Source organism: Oncorhynchus keta, chromosome 14 (assembly GCF_023373465.1).
Source record: "Oncorhynchus keta strain PuntledgeMale-10-30-2019 chromosome 14, Oket_V2, whole genome shotgun sequence".
In the NCBI taxonomy this organism is placed as follows: Eukaryota; Metazoa; Chordata; class Actinopteri; order Salmoniformes; family Salmonidae; genus Oncorhynchus; species Oncorhynchus keta.
In genome coordinates, this window is record NC_068434.1 from 22,331,419 (window position 1) to 22,346,803 (window position 15,385).

The 15,385-nt window shown below is 43.3% G+C and overlaps 1 protein-coding gene across 1 annotated transcript in view; it reads left to right on the forward strand.

The window, feature by feature from the left end:
- Positions 1–15,385, forward strand: part of LOC118394041 (GDNF family receptor alpha-2-like) — an 88,141-nt gene that overhangs the window by 38,067 nt on the left and 34,689 nt on the right. Inside the window, exons 3-4 of the mRNA XM_052461314.1 lie at positions 7,056–7,142; positions 14,590–14,953. Coding sequence (XP_052317274.1) covers positions 7,056–7,142; positions 14,590–14,953 — 451 coding nt within the window. The remainder of the gene's footprint in view (positions 1–7,055; positions 7,143–14,589; positions 14,954–15,385) is intronic.

Sequence of the window (15,385 nt, forward strand, 5' to 3'; positions counted from 1 at the left end):
GGAGTGGGTCTAGGGTGTCAGGTAGGGTGGAGGTAATATGGTCCTTGATTAGCCTCTCAAAGCACTTCATGATGACGGAAGTGAGTGCTACGGGGCGGTAGTCGTTTAGCTCAGTTACTTTAGCTTTCTTGGGAACAGGAACAATGGTGGCCTTCTTGAAGCATGTGGGAACAGCAGACTGGGATAAGAATTGATTGAATATGTCAATAAACACACCAGCCAGCTGGTCTGCGCATGCGCTGAGGACGCGGCTGGGGATGCCGTCTGGGCCTGCAGCCTTGCGAGGGTTAACACGTTTAAATGTTTTACTCACATCGGCTGCAGTGAAGGAGAGTCCGCCGGTTTTGGTAGCGGGCCGTGTCAGTGGCACTGTATTGTCCTCAAAGCGAGCAACGAAGTTGTTTAGTCTGTCTGGGAGCAAGACATCCTGGTCCGCGACGGGGCTGATTTTCTTTTTGTAATCCGTGATTGACTGTAGATCTGCCACGTACCTCGTGTCTGAGTCATCGTTGAATTGAGACTCTACTTTGTCTCAATACTGACGCTAGCTTGTTTGATTGCATTGCGGAGGGAATAGCTACACTGTTTGTATTCTGTCATGTTTCCGGTCACCCTGCCCTGATTAAAAGGCTAATATTATTATATTATTATATATAAAAGCAGTGGTTCGCGCTTTCATTTTTAACCGGATGCTGCCATCAATCCGCAGTTTTTGGTTTGGGAATGTTTTAACAGTTGCTGTGTGTACGACATCGCCAATGCTCTTGCTAATAAACTCGCTCACCGAATCAGCGTATTCATCTATGTTGTTTGACGCAATGCGGAACATATCCCAGTCCACGTGATCGAAGCAATCTTGAAGAGTGGAATCAGATTGGTCGGACCAGGTTTGAACAGACCTGAGCGCGTGACCTTCCTTTTTTAGTTTCTGTCTATAGGCTGGGAGCAACAAAATGGAGTCGTGGTCAGCTTTTCCGAAAGGAAGGCGGGGGAGGGCCTTATATGTGTCGCGGAAGTTAGAATAACAATGATCCAGGATTTTACCAGCCCTGGTTGCACAATCGATATGCTGATAGAATTTAGGGAGTCTTGTTTTCAGATTAGTATTGTTAAAATCCCCAGCTACAATGAATGCAGCCTCAGGATATGTGGTTTACAGTTTACATAGAGTCAAATTAAGTTTGTTCAGGGCCATCGATGTGTCTGCGTGGGGGGGAATATATGCAGCTGAGATTATAATCGCCCTTCTTCTTACCGGAAAGATGCTTGTTTCTGTCGGCGCAATGCGGCGCAATGCGTGAAGATAGCATGTCTCGAGTGAGCCATGTTTCCGTGAAGCAAAGAACGTTAGTCTCTTATGTCTCTCTGGAATGCAACCCTTGCTCGGATTTCATCTACCTTGTTGTCAAGAGACTGGACATTGGCGAGTAGTATGCTCGGGAGCAGTGCGCGATGTGCCCGTCTACGGAGCCTGACCAGAAGACCACTTCGTCTGCCCCTTTTACGTAGTTTTGGTTCGCCGGCTGGGATCCGATCCATTGTGGATTGGCAAAACAGAGGATCAGCTTCAGGTAAATTGTATTCCTGGTCGTAATGATGGTGAGTTGACGTTGCTCTTATATCCAATAGTTCCTCCCGACTGTATGTAATGAAACCTAAGATTACCTGTGGTACCAATATAAAAACTAAATACTGCATAGTTTCCTAGGAACGCGAAGCGAGGCAGCCATCTCTGTCGGCGCCGGAAGTGAGGCCATTCTGCTGACAATGTTTATTTTTGGAGATTGCATGGCGGAGTGCTCGATTTTTATACACCTATCAGCAACGGGTGTGGCTAAAATAGCCAAATCCAGTCATTTGAATGTCTATCCACATACTTTTGTCTGATGTCCTGGTCAGGTTCCATGGTCAGGTCCAAACCCCTGTTGAGTGTGAGAAACCCAGCAGCATTGCAGTTCTTGACACACTGAAATTGGTGTACCTGACAACTACTACCATACCCCGTTTAAAGGCACTTAAAGCTTTTGTCTTGCCAATTCAACCTCTGAATGGCATACATACACAATCCATGTCTCAAGGCTTAAATCTTCTCCCCTTCATCTACACTGATTGAAATGGATTTAACAAGTGACATCAATAAGTGCTCACTGCATTCACAAAGATTCACCTGGTCAGTCCATGTCATGGAAAGAGCAGGTGTTTCAGGTAAGACCCAAGTGCAGACGCTGTAGAAGTAACAATGTTTATTGTAACAGGGGCAGGCAAACGATAGGTCAAGGCAGACATGGGTCGGTAATCCAGGCTCGGGGTCAGGCAGGATGGTCAGGCAGGCGGGCTCAGAGTCAGGACAGGCAGAGCTCAAAACCAAGAGGGCGAGAAAAGAGACTGGAAAAAGCAGGAGCTGAGACACAAAACGCTGGTAGGCTTGAACAAACAAGGCAAACCGGCACAGACAGAAAACAGGTATAAATACCCAGGGGATAAGTGGGGAAGATGGGCGACACCTGGAGGGGGGTGGAGAGAAGCACAAGGACAGGTGAAACAGATCAGGGCGTGACGGTACCACCCCTCTAGGGACGTCACCTGGCATCCTACTTGGGCGCATACCTGGTTGAGCAGGGTGCCGGCGCTGGAACTCAGAGATGAGGCCTGGGTCCAGGATGTACCTAACAGAGACTCAGCACCTCTCCTCTCTCTGGGCCATAACCCTCCCAGTCAACCAGGTACTGGAATCCCCTGCCCCAAGGTCGAACCCTCAGGAGACATCTCACCATGTGCTCCGGTCGTCCGTCAATGAGATGGGGGAGAGGAGTGGGCCTGGAAACCGAAGACAAGGGGCATTCAGTCATGGGAATGGAGAGGGGTTGAGTGGGGATGCCCAGTTCTGATGCCAGGGTAAGGTCCATGAGACTCACTTCGGCCCCAAGTCGATGAGTACCTGGAGAGACTTGGACTGATCGCCCCACGGCAGTATGGCATGGAGAGGGGGGTGAGCAAGGGGAGATGAGAAATGATCTGTGATGCCCACCAGAGTACTCACTCCAACGAATGAGCCAGGTCTGTTGAAGGGACAGGCAGACACATAGTGACTGGCAGTACTGCAGTATAGACAACTCTGGGTCTCAAGTCTGCGTACCCGTTTGGCTGGAGACAGCCTAGCCCTGCTGAGCTGCATCGGCTTAGGAAGAGCTGAAACGGCAGTCTCCGGAGGCTCTTGGAGGGACTTGGGTAAGCTCGGATCCTCTCGGGGACGTAGACGCCATGGACTTCCTTATTTCAGATGCAAGGTGGGATCCTTGAGTGAGCGATTGGGACCACAATCGGACCTCTTCTCCCTCCTACGTTCCCATAGCCAACCATCGATCCGGATGGTTAAAGTGATGAGTGAGTCGAGATCAGTCGGAAGTTCTCGGGCTGCCAGCTCATCCTTTACCTCCTCCGATAATCCATGCAGGAACGCGTTGAACAGCGCTTCCGGGTTCCAAGCACCATCCTCTGCTAGCGTGCGGAACTCCACCACATAGTCTGCCACACTGAGGGAGTCCTGCCAAAGCTGGAGTATCTTCCAGGCAGCCTCTCTCCCGGACACCGGAGCTTCAAACTTCTCACCTCCGCCACGAATATCTCCAAACTGAGGCAGATGGCAGATTGCTGCTCCCACACCGCCATGGCCCAGGTGAGTGTCCTCCCAGACATCAGCGTGATAATGTACGCTATCTTCGAGCAGTCCGAGGGGAATGAAGAAGGATGCAGCTCGAAAACGAGGGAGCACTAGGAGAGAAAGGCCAGGCAGGTTATGGAATCACCATTGTAAGCGCTCCGAGGGAGGTAAGCAGAGTTCCCGGAAAACCGGGGTGATGGCGCTGCTCCCAGTTGGGTTACTGAGGGGCTGGGAGGTTTCAGTCGTGGTAGGCTGCCTTGTAGGAAACACACAGAATTTCTCCCACAATGCGTCCAATGCTACGTCGTGACGTTTGGCCACATCCTGGAACCCTTCTATCAGACCGCGAAGCAACTCCTCGTGTCTACTAACGATGGCTCCTTGGGAGGAGATGGCGTTGCGTGACTTCCACCCCTGTCTTTTAGACATTTGGCATTATTGTAAACCATCTTTAGTTTGACTTCTATAAAGTGGTGTATTTCCATAGCTGTTTTACTGTAGTTTCTCCCTTTGTTCTTTAGGATACTAAGATAACGTATCGTAATACAATGCCTCGGTTTTGCTTTCAACAAACGTACTGTGAACCCACATAAGACTGTGTTATTAATTGGGGTGGCAGGGTAGCTTCGTGTTTGACTAGTAACCGGAAGGTTGCAAATTCAAACCCCTGAGCTGACAAGGTACAAATCTGTCGTTCTGCCCCTGAACAGGCAGTTATCCCACTGTTCCTAGGCCGTCATTAAAAATAAGAATTTGTTCTTAACTGACTTGCCAAAATAAAGGTAAAATAAAACATTTCAGTGAAATTTTCAAGGCTTTGTTTTTTATTCCGCCTGATCCGCAGCCTGATAATGAAAAATGCACCGTAGTGTACAACATGATCAACACATTATACATTTACATTAGTCATTTCGCAGACACTCTTATCCAGAGCAACTTACAGTAGTGCATGCAAACATAAGTGAAGCACACACTACCTTCCATTGAAGTAGCATCAGCACGGAGCAGTGTGATAAACAAAATGGTGATATCTATTGATTGGAGGGTTATCCACTGAGCTTCACATCTCCCCACAGATTTAGGATTTTCTCATTTGCTGCGGTGGGCTCCCTGTCTGTCCCACAACAGCCTTGCTGTGTTTCTGTTAAGATCAAAATGCAAAAGCTATTACACACTGGAGGGTTTGTCTGAATCACACCGAATGGCTGTGAATTTTAAACGCAGGATTAGGGGCTTCTGAGAGAGAGTCACAGGGGAGTAGTGCAGTCAGTTGAGTGCTAATTTGACATTTTTTACAAACATAGCCCTGGCAGTTCAGCGTTGGAGGCTGCCTTACCCAAACCACAGAACACCATGGCCAAATGTTCTTTCCAAAAGGAAATTATCTGACCGTGGTGAACGATCTGCTTTGCATATCACAAAATTAGCCAACTGTTCACACTATTGAAATCTTTAGGGTGTAAAATGTGTTATTGGTCAGACAGACCAATTAAGAGCCAAAAACCAAAGTTGACAACATCTGTAGAATTCAACCTTCACTGGTTTCTGTTATTAACATTTTAGGTACACTATACAGTAGATAATTGCTCATTGCTATAGCACAAAAAAACTGGTATTATCCTGTGCAATGATTCTAAAACCATGACTCCTTGCCTTAGAAACATGTGAAGGTCAACAACTTTTTATATATTTTGAGATCATACTGTGTCTGCATGTGTGTATTCCTTTATTTAATGCACCTCTACACATACCCTGTAATTCATGTGCCACTATATTATGTGGGTGTGAGCATACTTTCATTTTCAGTGTTATCAAAAACTTTTTCATCATACTGTATATTATTATTTTATTTTAAAAATATATCCGGCTTCTTGTCACTTTCTCCTAATCCCTGCCTACATGAACATATCTACCTCAAATACTCCAGTGTCCCTGCACATTGTACATTTGGTACTGGCACTGACCCTACAGTGAATTCGGAAAGTATTCAGACCCCTTGACATTTTCCACATTTTGTTACATTACAGCCTTATTCTAAAATTGATTCAATTGTTTTTTTTACCTCATCAATCTACACACAATACCCCATGATGACAAAGCAAAAACAGGTTTTTAGAAATGTTTGCAAAAAAATGTGTATGTCACATTTATATAAGTGTTCAGATCCTTTACTCAGTACTTTGTTTAAGCACCTTTGGCAGCGATTACAGCCTCAAGTCTTCTTGGGTATGATGCTACAAGGTTGGCACACCTGTATTTGGGGAGTTTCTCCCATTCTTCTCTGCAGATCCTCTCAAGCTCTGAAAGGTTGGATAGGGAACGTCGCTGCACAGCTATTTTCAGGTCTCTCCGGAGATGTTCGATTGGGTTCAAGTCCGGGCTCTGGCTGGGCCACTCAAGGACATTCAGAGACTTGTCCTGAAGTCACTCCTGCATTGTCTTGGCTGTGTGCTTAGGGTCGAGGAACTCTAGAGCTCTGTCAGAATGACCATCGGGTTCTTGGTCACCTCCCTGACCAACGTCCTTCTCCCCTGATTACTAAGTTTGGCCGGGCTACCAGCTTTAGGAAGAGTGTTAGTGATTCCAAACTTCTTCCATTTAAGAATGATGGAGGCCACTGTATTCTTGGGGACCTTCAATGCTGCAGAAATATTTTGGTATCCTTCCCCAGATCTGTGCCTCGACAAAAACCTGTCTCTGAGCTCTAAGGACAATTCCTTCAACCTCATGGCTTGGTTTTTGCTCTGACATGCACTGTCAACTGTGGGACCTTATATAGACAGGTGTCCAAATCATGTCCAATCAATTACATTTACCACAGGTGGACTCCAATCAAGTTGTAGAAACATCTCAAGGAGGGTCAATAGAAATAGGATGCACCTGAGCTCAATGTCGAGTCTCATACCAAAGGGTCTGAATACTTATGTAAATTAGGTTTATCTGTTTTTTATCTTTAATAAATTTGCAAACATTTCTAAAAATAATTGTTTGCTTCATCGTTAGGGGGTATTGTGTGTAGATTGAGGATTTTTTTCTTACATTTTAGAATAAGGCTGTAACGTAACAAAATGTAGAAAAGTGAAGGGGTCTCAATACTTTCTGAATGCACTCCGTTCATCTTTCCCTGATCCTGACTAGTCTCCCAGTCCCTGCTGCTGAAAAACATCCCCACAGCATGATGCTGCCACCACCATGCTTCACCGTAGGGATGGTATAAGCCAGGTCATGAGCAGTGGCTGGTTTCCTCTCTTATTTCTCCTTTTTTAATTTCTTATTTTTATTAGTTATAATATTTTATATTGAATACTTCACTGTTGGATAGGGCTTGCAAGTTAAGCAGTTCACTGTAGTTATGCATGTGACAAATTAAACTTGAACTTGACTGTTTTCCCAGGTCGAGAGTTTTATGAAACATCCCCTTATGAACCTGTGATGCCTGTTCGCCACCCTGATGCATTCCGTCTCGCTTCCATTATCTCAGGTAAGAGCGACCATTTTTATGTAAAACTAAATGACTATGCCATTTGAAAAGACTATAAAAATACAATGACATGTAATAAGTATAATTACAACACTAATACTCTTAAAGATACAAGATAGAACAGGAAGGATTTCTTATTTCATGAAAAAAAAAAAAAATGCTCATGGCTGAGGGAAGCGGTTTGCCCGTTTCTCTCCAATGAGGTAATTTATGGATAATATTTTTTGTCCATTTGGGCGACTCCTTTTGGCTCAACAGCCCCAAAGCCAAAAGTTCCATTCAGCCTCTTTAAGGCTTTTATTAAGTAAATATTATGGATTCCTCTTTATATTCCTTGGTTCTCCAAGGGGGGGTCTTGCTTACATAAACCCATGTATTTGCCTCCATATTCCCATCTATAGATTTTCCTTTCAGTTTGATTTCCTATTTGGTTTACTAATTACAAAGCAATTATTCAGCATGGGAACTATGGCTCACATTTAATTAACTGGTTGTTACTGAGAGGGCATTACTAATCAATGCAGATCTTATTATAAGACATGGCAAAAAAAATGAAGGTTAGATTGGAGGATCGCAGGGCCATTGCCACAGCTATAGGAGATATAGGCTATAGTCACTTGAAAATCCAATCATTTTCTTTCATCCAGTTCCTACAGAAATTGCCGGAGGATGATCCAGCCTCATTTGCCAAAAGCAGTATACAGCAGAGATGCCACATTTGCTTTTCCTGGCCGATGCCTCATGCTTTGTTTCATATCTTGGAGGTACAAGAAAGACATGCTTTTTGCATAATCCCTTTAGCTTGAAGTCAGCAAATGACATGGTTGTTTGAAAATATACTGGTTTGATATATCAAAAAAGGAGAGCACCAGACAAAATATAAATTGGAAGTTGCTTTGAATACCTTGGCGTTTTAGATTGTTAAGAAGGCCATCTGCCTTTCTTTACTCTATAGCACTAAAATTGTTGGAGCTCAGGTAGCTTACGTCTTGGTTATTTTTCAGCTCATTTGAAACATGTTAAAATTTGTCTGAGACTCATTAATATGTCCATTTTTGTTAAAAATGTTTCCTACACTCTTTCAAAGGTGAAAAATCTGATTTGCTCTCCTAAATCCATTTAGCCTCTAGCCCTAGGTTACTTATTATTTATCATTTCAGAGGACAGAATCATTGATTGTGGTAGTGAGAAAAGCCCACAGGCAAACATATAAGTAATTACACAGTTGTTCTCTGAAATAATTTTCCCTTTGATTTCAACTGCACAAAAGTGTGCTTAATCACTTATAAAACGGTAAACTGAACCGAAGCTCAGGGAATGTGATATCTTGCTGTGTTGATGAGGATAGCGAAAAACACTCTCCAGGAGGAAGGTTAGAAAATTGAAAAATAATCTCTACAACTTCAAGAGTTTATAGTGAGAGAGATAAGGGGGGGAAAACATTGATGAGAAAAAAAAACACTCCACTGTATCTCCAAATGAACACAGGGCAAAGCAACAAAGCAACTGACAGAGAGGAGAATGCCAGCCTGCTTTACCAAGTCAACTCTCACAAGTCCACCATTTTCTTACTTCGAGTTGTACAAGAACATAGTCTTACTCTTGGGCATTGTGATGGATATTGGGTAGCACTCGTATCATTTTTCCACCTCAACCGGTTGGCCCCTAATCAAAGCCCAGATGAAAATGATTGTCGTATTACGAAATATCCCATAGCATACAAGTATATAATTGACTGTAATTTCTATTTTATTTTACACAAATTATTCTGTCCTTGTGACCCAATTTTGAGTTAATTCACTTATTATCTATGCAGATTCCAGGATTTTTTAAAAACCAGCCCATACCGGCCCTCCAGAAGTTGAGTTTGACTCCCCTTAGTTAGACCTTACTCAGCCTAATAATCCTCTCACCTCTCTGTTCCACATGCCCATCAACTAATTCATTTCAGAAACCTATTTCTACAGCTGGGGAAAAGGGATCAGCATGCAGCCCAATGCTAGACGTCCTCACCTTACCCTCATAACAATGACTGTTTCATTGTCAAAGACAATGTTGCCCTGATGTGTGCTAGAGTACTGTTGTTGTTCAGCTGATGTACTATGTGTAGTTATAATCCGTTTACATTTACAATTAGCTCACAGTTGCCTCTTTGTTTTCTCCATGGACACTTAATGAGTGTTGGGGGTCTAAGGGTAACGTATTAGTTGTTTGTGCAGTCAGCTTTATTCTAAGAAGGTGGTATTAAATAGAATACTGAATAATCCTCCAAACATGGGCCTGGCAACCCTCATTAGTCGGTTTTGTTGGTACAATTAGACATTCTACACTAATGTTTGGGGAATACGTGAATCGACTCACTTGCATATTTCTGCTGCAATGATATTTGTCTCCGGTTTTATATGAATGATTGTCAAATTTGGAAAACATTTCTGAACTGGTAAAGCAGCCATTATCTTCTTAGAGCACATAATACATATTCTAAAACAGCTTTCCTACTGATACCATAGCAGATCCCAAACATGGGCAGTCAGGCATTCTGTAGGCAAATGTAGTAGCGTGTAGTCAAGGCATTCCCTGGCCACTGGAAACCTTGCTGTGACACAAGCCTGAGCTAAAAAAACGATGAATCCTTTGACATGGAAATGCTTGACATGCTCCCAGGGGTATGGACTAAAGACTTTCTAGCAAGCCCCTGCACACTCACCTAGGGCTATATTAAATCCAAACGTTGGCACCCATCCTAATTACAGTGAGCATACCTGAAGCCAAGAGCCCCACTCTAACCTGTACTGAACTCCTGCTCCCCGGAGTCCAGGATGATATATGAAATGCAGGTTTCAAATAATGGAGAGAGAGAGCAATTACTGTGGAAGGAAGATCCCTTACTCTGGAAAATGTGTAAATCCAGATCCCTTGACTGGGCTGTACTTACTGCACTGTGCTTTTCAGGAGATGGCCATCACATAGTTTTAATTTATGAGCACTGTGGACGAACGCCCTATTATAACCCTGTTTATAGCCCAGTCAAAGAGCGCGGATATCATAAAAGAAATTCAGTGTATTTTTTGTGCGAGCCAAAAACCAATTAAGGTCACACATGTTGCTACATAGCGTGCACTGCATGATAAACATGCCTCTGACTTGCATGCAAAGATGCCTCAACAGAGCCACAATGTAACAGTCACCACCAAAAAAATGTTTATTTCAATGCAGCAACATGCAGATAAACAGTTGTTGTCCCACAGTGAACATCTTCGATGAACTGGAATAATCAGGACACAGCACTCTATTTCCAGGATGACTTAATACAGCAGAAGTCTCTGGGTATTGTGATGGTAAGGCCATTCCAAGAGGTTTCCCAAGACTGGCTGTATCAGCTATGTGCAGCAATGGGACTACACCGAAAGAGATATCAGAATTGTGTGTTCATTAGAGCTCGTGTGAAGGGCTGATCGTGATGATGATTGGCCGGGTTAATTGAAAACACTTGAGCAGGTATACGTAAGTGGTGGTCCAATCATTTGGCAGGAGACGGCACATTGTTCCCTTTGTCAGTGATGACCTGCTGTGATCAACAAGCCTTCCATTTTTGCAAGTTGCCCATCACCCTTCTTGCATTACTGAAAGGTGTAGAGCGTCTGCTAAATGACTTAAATGTAAATGTAAATGTGTATAGGCAAAACCTTTCATAATGCACTAGAAATGTTTTAGTTTTCTGTAACAATATATCTTCCATCCAGCTACTCTCTCTGATTATATGTAGAGGGCCTTTGTGTCAGGATATCTCTCTGCTTTGAGTACCCAATTCAATCTCTTCTCCACAATCAGAAAAAGTAAAACCTCACTGTTTGGTCAGATAAATAAATAAATATTTGTGCCTCTTCCTTCTCTTATTTAGTTTTTATCCTGGAACCCCTTTTGCCCCACATTACAGGCTGCAGATGGCCAGAGGAGATTTAGGTGCTGCAATCCATCACTGTTATGTGTAGCGCCTTTGGACAGCACCCCCAAACCACCCCTCCAGCTGGACTGGCCTGGTTCTGGACCGCTTTGGCCAGGTTTGGCCCAGTTTGGCCTCATTCCCTGCTGCTAATATCAGCATTTCTTTGGAGTCCAATTTAGTATTAGTATATTATTAGGATCCCTATTAGCTGTTGCCAAGGTAGCAGCTACTCTTCCTGGGGTCCAAAAAGAGATAAAACATTATACAAAACATTGTGCATTATACAAATGTACATTGCTCCATTCTTACATTTCAATACTACATTACATTACTAAGAATAATGTGTGGGTGTGTGTAGAGTGGGTGTTTTAGAGTGTGTGTGTTAGTGTGTGTGTGTGGGTGCGTGCTTGTAGAGTGGGTGTTTTAGAGTGTGTGTGTTAGTGTGTGTCTCTCACAGTCCGCATTGTGCTGTGAGGTGTTGTTTTATCTGTTTTTTTTTATTCTGATTTTACTGCTAGCTTGAATTACCTGAGGTGGAAGACAGTTACATATAGTCATGGCTCTATATTACGGTGTGCTTCCTAGCCTCTGTTCTGGACTTGGGGACTGTGAAGAGACCTCTGGTGGCAAGTCTTGTGGGTTATGTATGTGTGTCTGAGCTGCGATTGAACAGACAGTTCGGTACGTCAATACCTCTTACAAAGACCTGCAGTGATGCAGTCAATCTCTACTCTAGTTTGAGCCAGAATAAATTGATATGCATGTTGTTGATATTAGCCCCCCGTGCTCTGTTCTGGGCCAACTGTAATTTGCCTATGTCCTTTGTTGCAGCACTTGACCATATAAGTGGGCAGTAGTCCAGCCTATGGGACTTGTTTGGTTGATTGTGAGGTCAAGAAAGCAGAGCAGCACATTATCTTGGACAGATCTCTCCATATTTTAGCAACTGTTGAATAAATATGTTTTTGACAATGTCAGCTTACAATTGAGAGTTACACACCAAGCAGTTTATTCTCCTCAACTTTCTCAATCGGAACATTATACTTTACTAGATTTAGATGAGGTTTAGGGTTTAACTAATGATTTGTCCCAAATACAATGCTTTTAGTTTTTTATTTATCACTTATTACTAATAATCCATTCTAAAACTGACAGTAGCTCTTTGTTAAGTGTTGCAGTGATATCACTTGCTGTGGTAGCTGATGTGTATGATGTAGATTCATGGGCGTACATAAAGATCATCACAGATCATCCCACAGCCCTTGACCTAGCATGTTCTCCTCCTGGAGGCAGCCTTGGTGAATGAGGGATAAAGACAAAGCTAACAAAGCAAAAATGTTTTCCAATCTTTACTAAATGGAATCCACTTTTTCATTTTCCCCCTATCGACAGGAAGTTGCGTCTATGTGTCCATGTGGTTGAAAAAGAGATAATTCGCTTTTTTGGGGTTCTGTTGTTGCTCTTTTGACTGTAACACCTGTTCCACTAGTGTATACACCCTATACACATCGAGAGCATCCTGACTGGTTGCATCACTGCCTGGTATGGCAACTGCTCGACCTCCGACTGCAAGTCACTACAGAGGGTAGTGCGAATGGCCCAGTACATCACCGGGACCAAGCTTCCTGCCATCCAGGACCTCTATAACAGGCGGTGTCAGAGGAAGGCTCTAAAAATTGTCAAAGACTCCAGCCACCCAAGTCATAGACTGTTCTCTCTAGTACCACACGGCAAGCGGTACCAGAGCGCCAAGTCTAGGTCCAAGAGGCTTCGAAACAGCTTCTACCGCCAAGCCATAAGACTGCTGAAAATCTAGTCAAATGGCTACCCTGACTATTTGTAGTGAACCCCCCTCCCCCACTCACCCTTGTTGTCATCTATGCATAGTCACTTTAATAACTCTACCTCCATGTACATACTACTTCCAATAACCGGTGCCCCCTTCACATTGACTCTGTATCGGTACCCCCATCTATATAGTCTCATATTGTTATTTCACTGCTGCTCTTTAATTGTTTCTTTTATCTCTTATTCTTATCTGTATTTTTTTTAAACTGCATTGTTGGATAGGGGCTCGTAAGTAAGCATTTCACTGTAATGTCTACTACACCTGTTGTACTCTGCGCATGTGACTAATAAAATTTGATTTGATGTTATATGTTATATGTTATACTAATGAAATTGTGTTTCCATAGCTAGGGGTGACAACAACCTCTGCATAATCAAAATGGTTGCTTTGTGAGAAGGCGTTAAAGTTAGCCATTGTTATGTAAATGCTGGCTGGAATGTACCAGCGGCCTGGCGTTGGCCCCAGGTGAGAGCAGGTCCAGTGAGACACGGGTGCCAGCCTGCTTAGATGGAAACAGAAAAACCTGAGCCTTTTGGGTAAAACATGTGGTTTATTCTGGACAGAAATGCTCCGTGTTTGTGTGATGTCCATTCTGTGTATGGCATTTCTAGGATTGATCATCTGTGATTCACCACTTACAGACAGTACAGCTGCTCATGCAGTCCATCGGAAAGGTTTTTCCTCATTGCTGCGTGATAGACACAGACTGAGATTGGTTCTGTTGAATAAGTGATGAATCTCCCTGGATGTCGCCAAGCCAGCGCACCCTCTGAAATACCATCATCTACAGGAAGAGGGAGGTTATGTTCTCTGATACAGTCTAAGTACAAGGGAAGCGGAATGTGAGTGAGTGTGATACTCTTTTATTAGTGATATCTCAAAAGCAGATGGGCATGTACCACCACCACCAGTCCAAACTGCTCTCAGACTATGCACATTTATTGACTTCTGTTTTCTACAATATCTAGATGACATGGTGTGATCACAGTAAGTAAAGGAAATGGTTCATCTGCCACTTAAACTGTCCAATAGGCCACAATACTGCAGCACAGTGAGCCTTTCCCATGTCCTTGAGCTCCTGTGTTTAATATTCCATACTCACAAACCAATTACACATGTCAATAAGCAACAAGACATCTAATTCACATGTTGTAAACAGTATCACGGTCTGTGTCATGGTGTTTAGTTACAGTGGTACATCATGTTCTTTCTTAGTGGTGGGAAGAATCCAGGGAGACATGAAGCAATCACATGAGCAGAATCAACTTTATTCATTCACATTTCACTCAAGGCCTCTCCAAATCAATTATTCAGTAAGAATGGATATAGGCGAGCTATCCAAGTCTCAGATGGCTTGGTGTTGGCTTGGAAAAAATATATGATATTGAATAACCCCTAGCATAGGGAGAGCACTAAGACCATCATCATGAAGCCCACTTTCAGCACTCACAAACTTGACAACATAAATGGTCATAAGTAGTCAGAGCACATCAATTTAACTTGTGTTATGTGTTATCATGATGGTGTCAAATAATTTTGTCACGAGCCAGTTAACAAATGCTATAGGTCAGACCCATAATAACAACACAGCTTTGCAATAGATGTTAAGTGCATATTATTTTTCCAATGCTCCCCTTCCCCCTTCTCTGCAGGGATGCACACTATCACCCCTAAAGCCAACACCTGCTCTGACCCCAGCAAGACTTGTAACCCGTGCCTGGACGCAGCGAAGGCCTGCAACCTCAACAACACCTGTAAGAAACAGCGCTCCACCTACATTGCCACTTGCAGCAAAGGGGAACCGTGTAACCGTAAGCGCTGCCACAAGGCCCTGAGGCAGTTCCTGGACCGTGTGCCCACAGACTACAGCCACCAGCTGCTCTTCTGCCCCTGCCAGGACCTGGGCTGTGCTGAACGGAGGAGGCAGACCATCGTGCCCTTCTGCTCCTTTGAGGATAAAGTCAAACCCTACTGCCTGGAGCTAAGGAAGAACTGCCGCCAAGACCCCCTCTGCAGGTAAGAGTTTTACGAGTGGGGATTTGTCTGTGTGTGTGTCCATACTTCCATATAAAAAAAGTAGTGACTCAGAGGGTTGAATACTGTTGTAATCAAAATATATTAGTGTTTTATTTTTCATATATATATTTTTTTACAAACATTTGAATTTTTCTTCCACTTTGACATTACAGAGTATTTTGTGTAGATCGTTGACAAAAAAAATGACAATTAAATATGTTTTAATCCCACCTTGTAACAAAACAAAACAAAACAACACAAAAAAAGTAAAGGGGTGTGAATACTTTCTGAAGGCACTGTATCTTAACGTGTAACATCAACACATTTTAACACACTGGTACAACTTTTTTGTCCATAAAAACTGAAAGGTTTATTTTTGTTCTTTAATTGCCAATCGTCCAGACACGACATATGACACACAAGGCTGAAAGA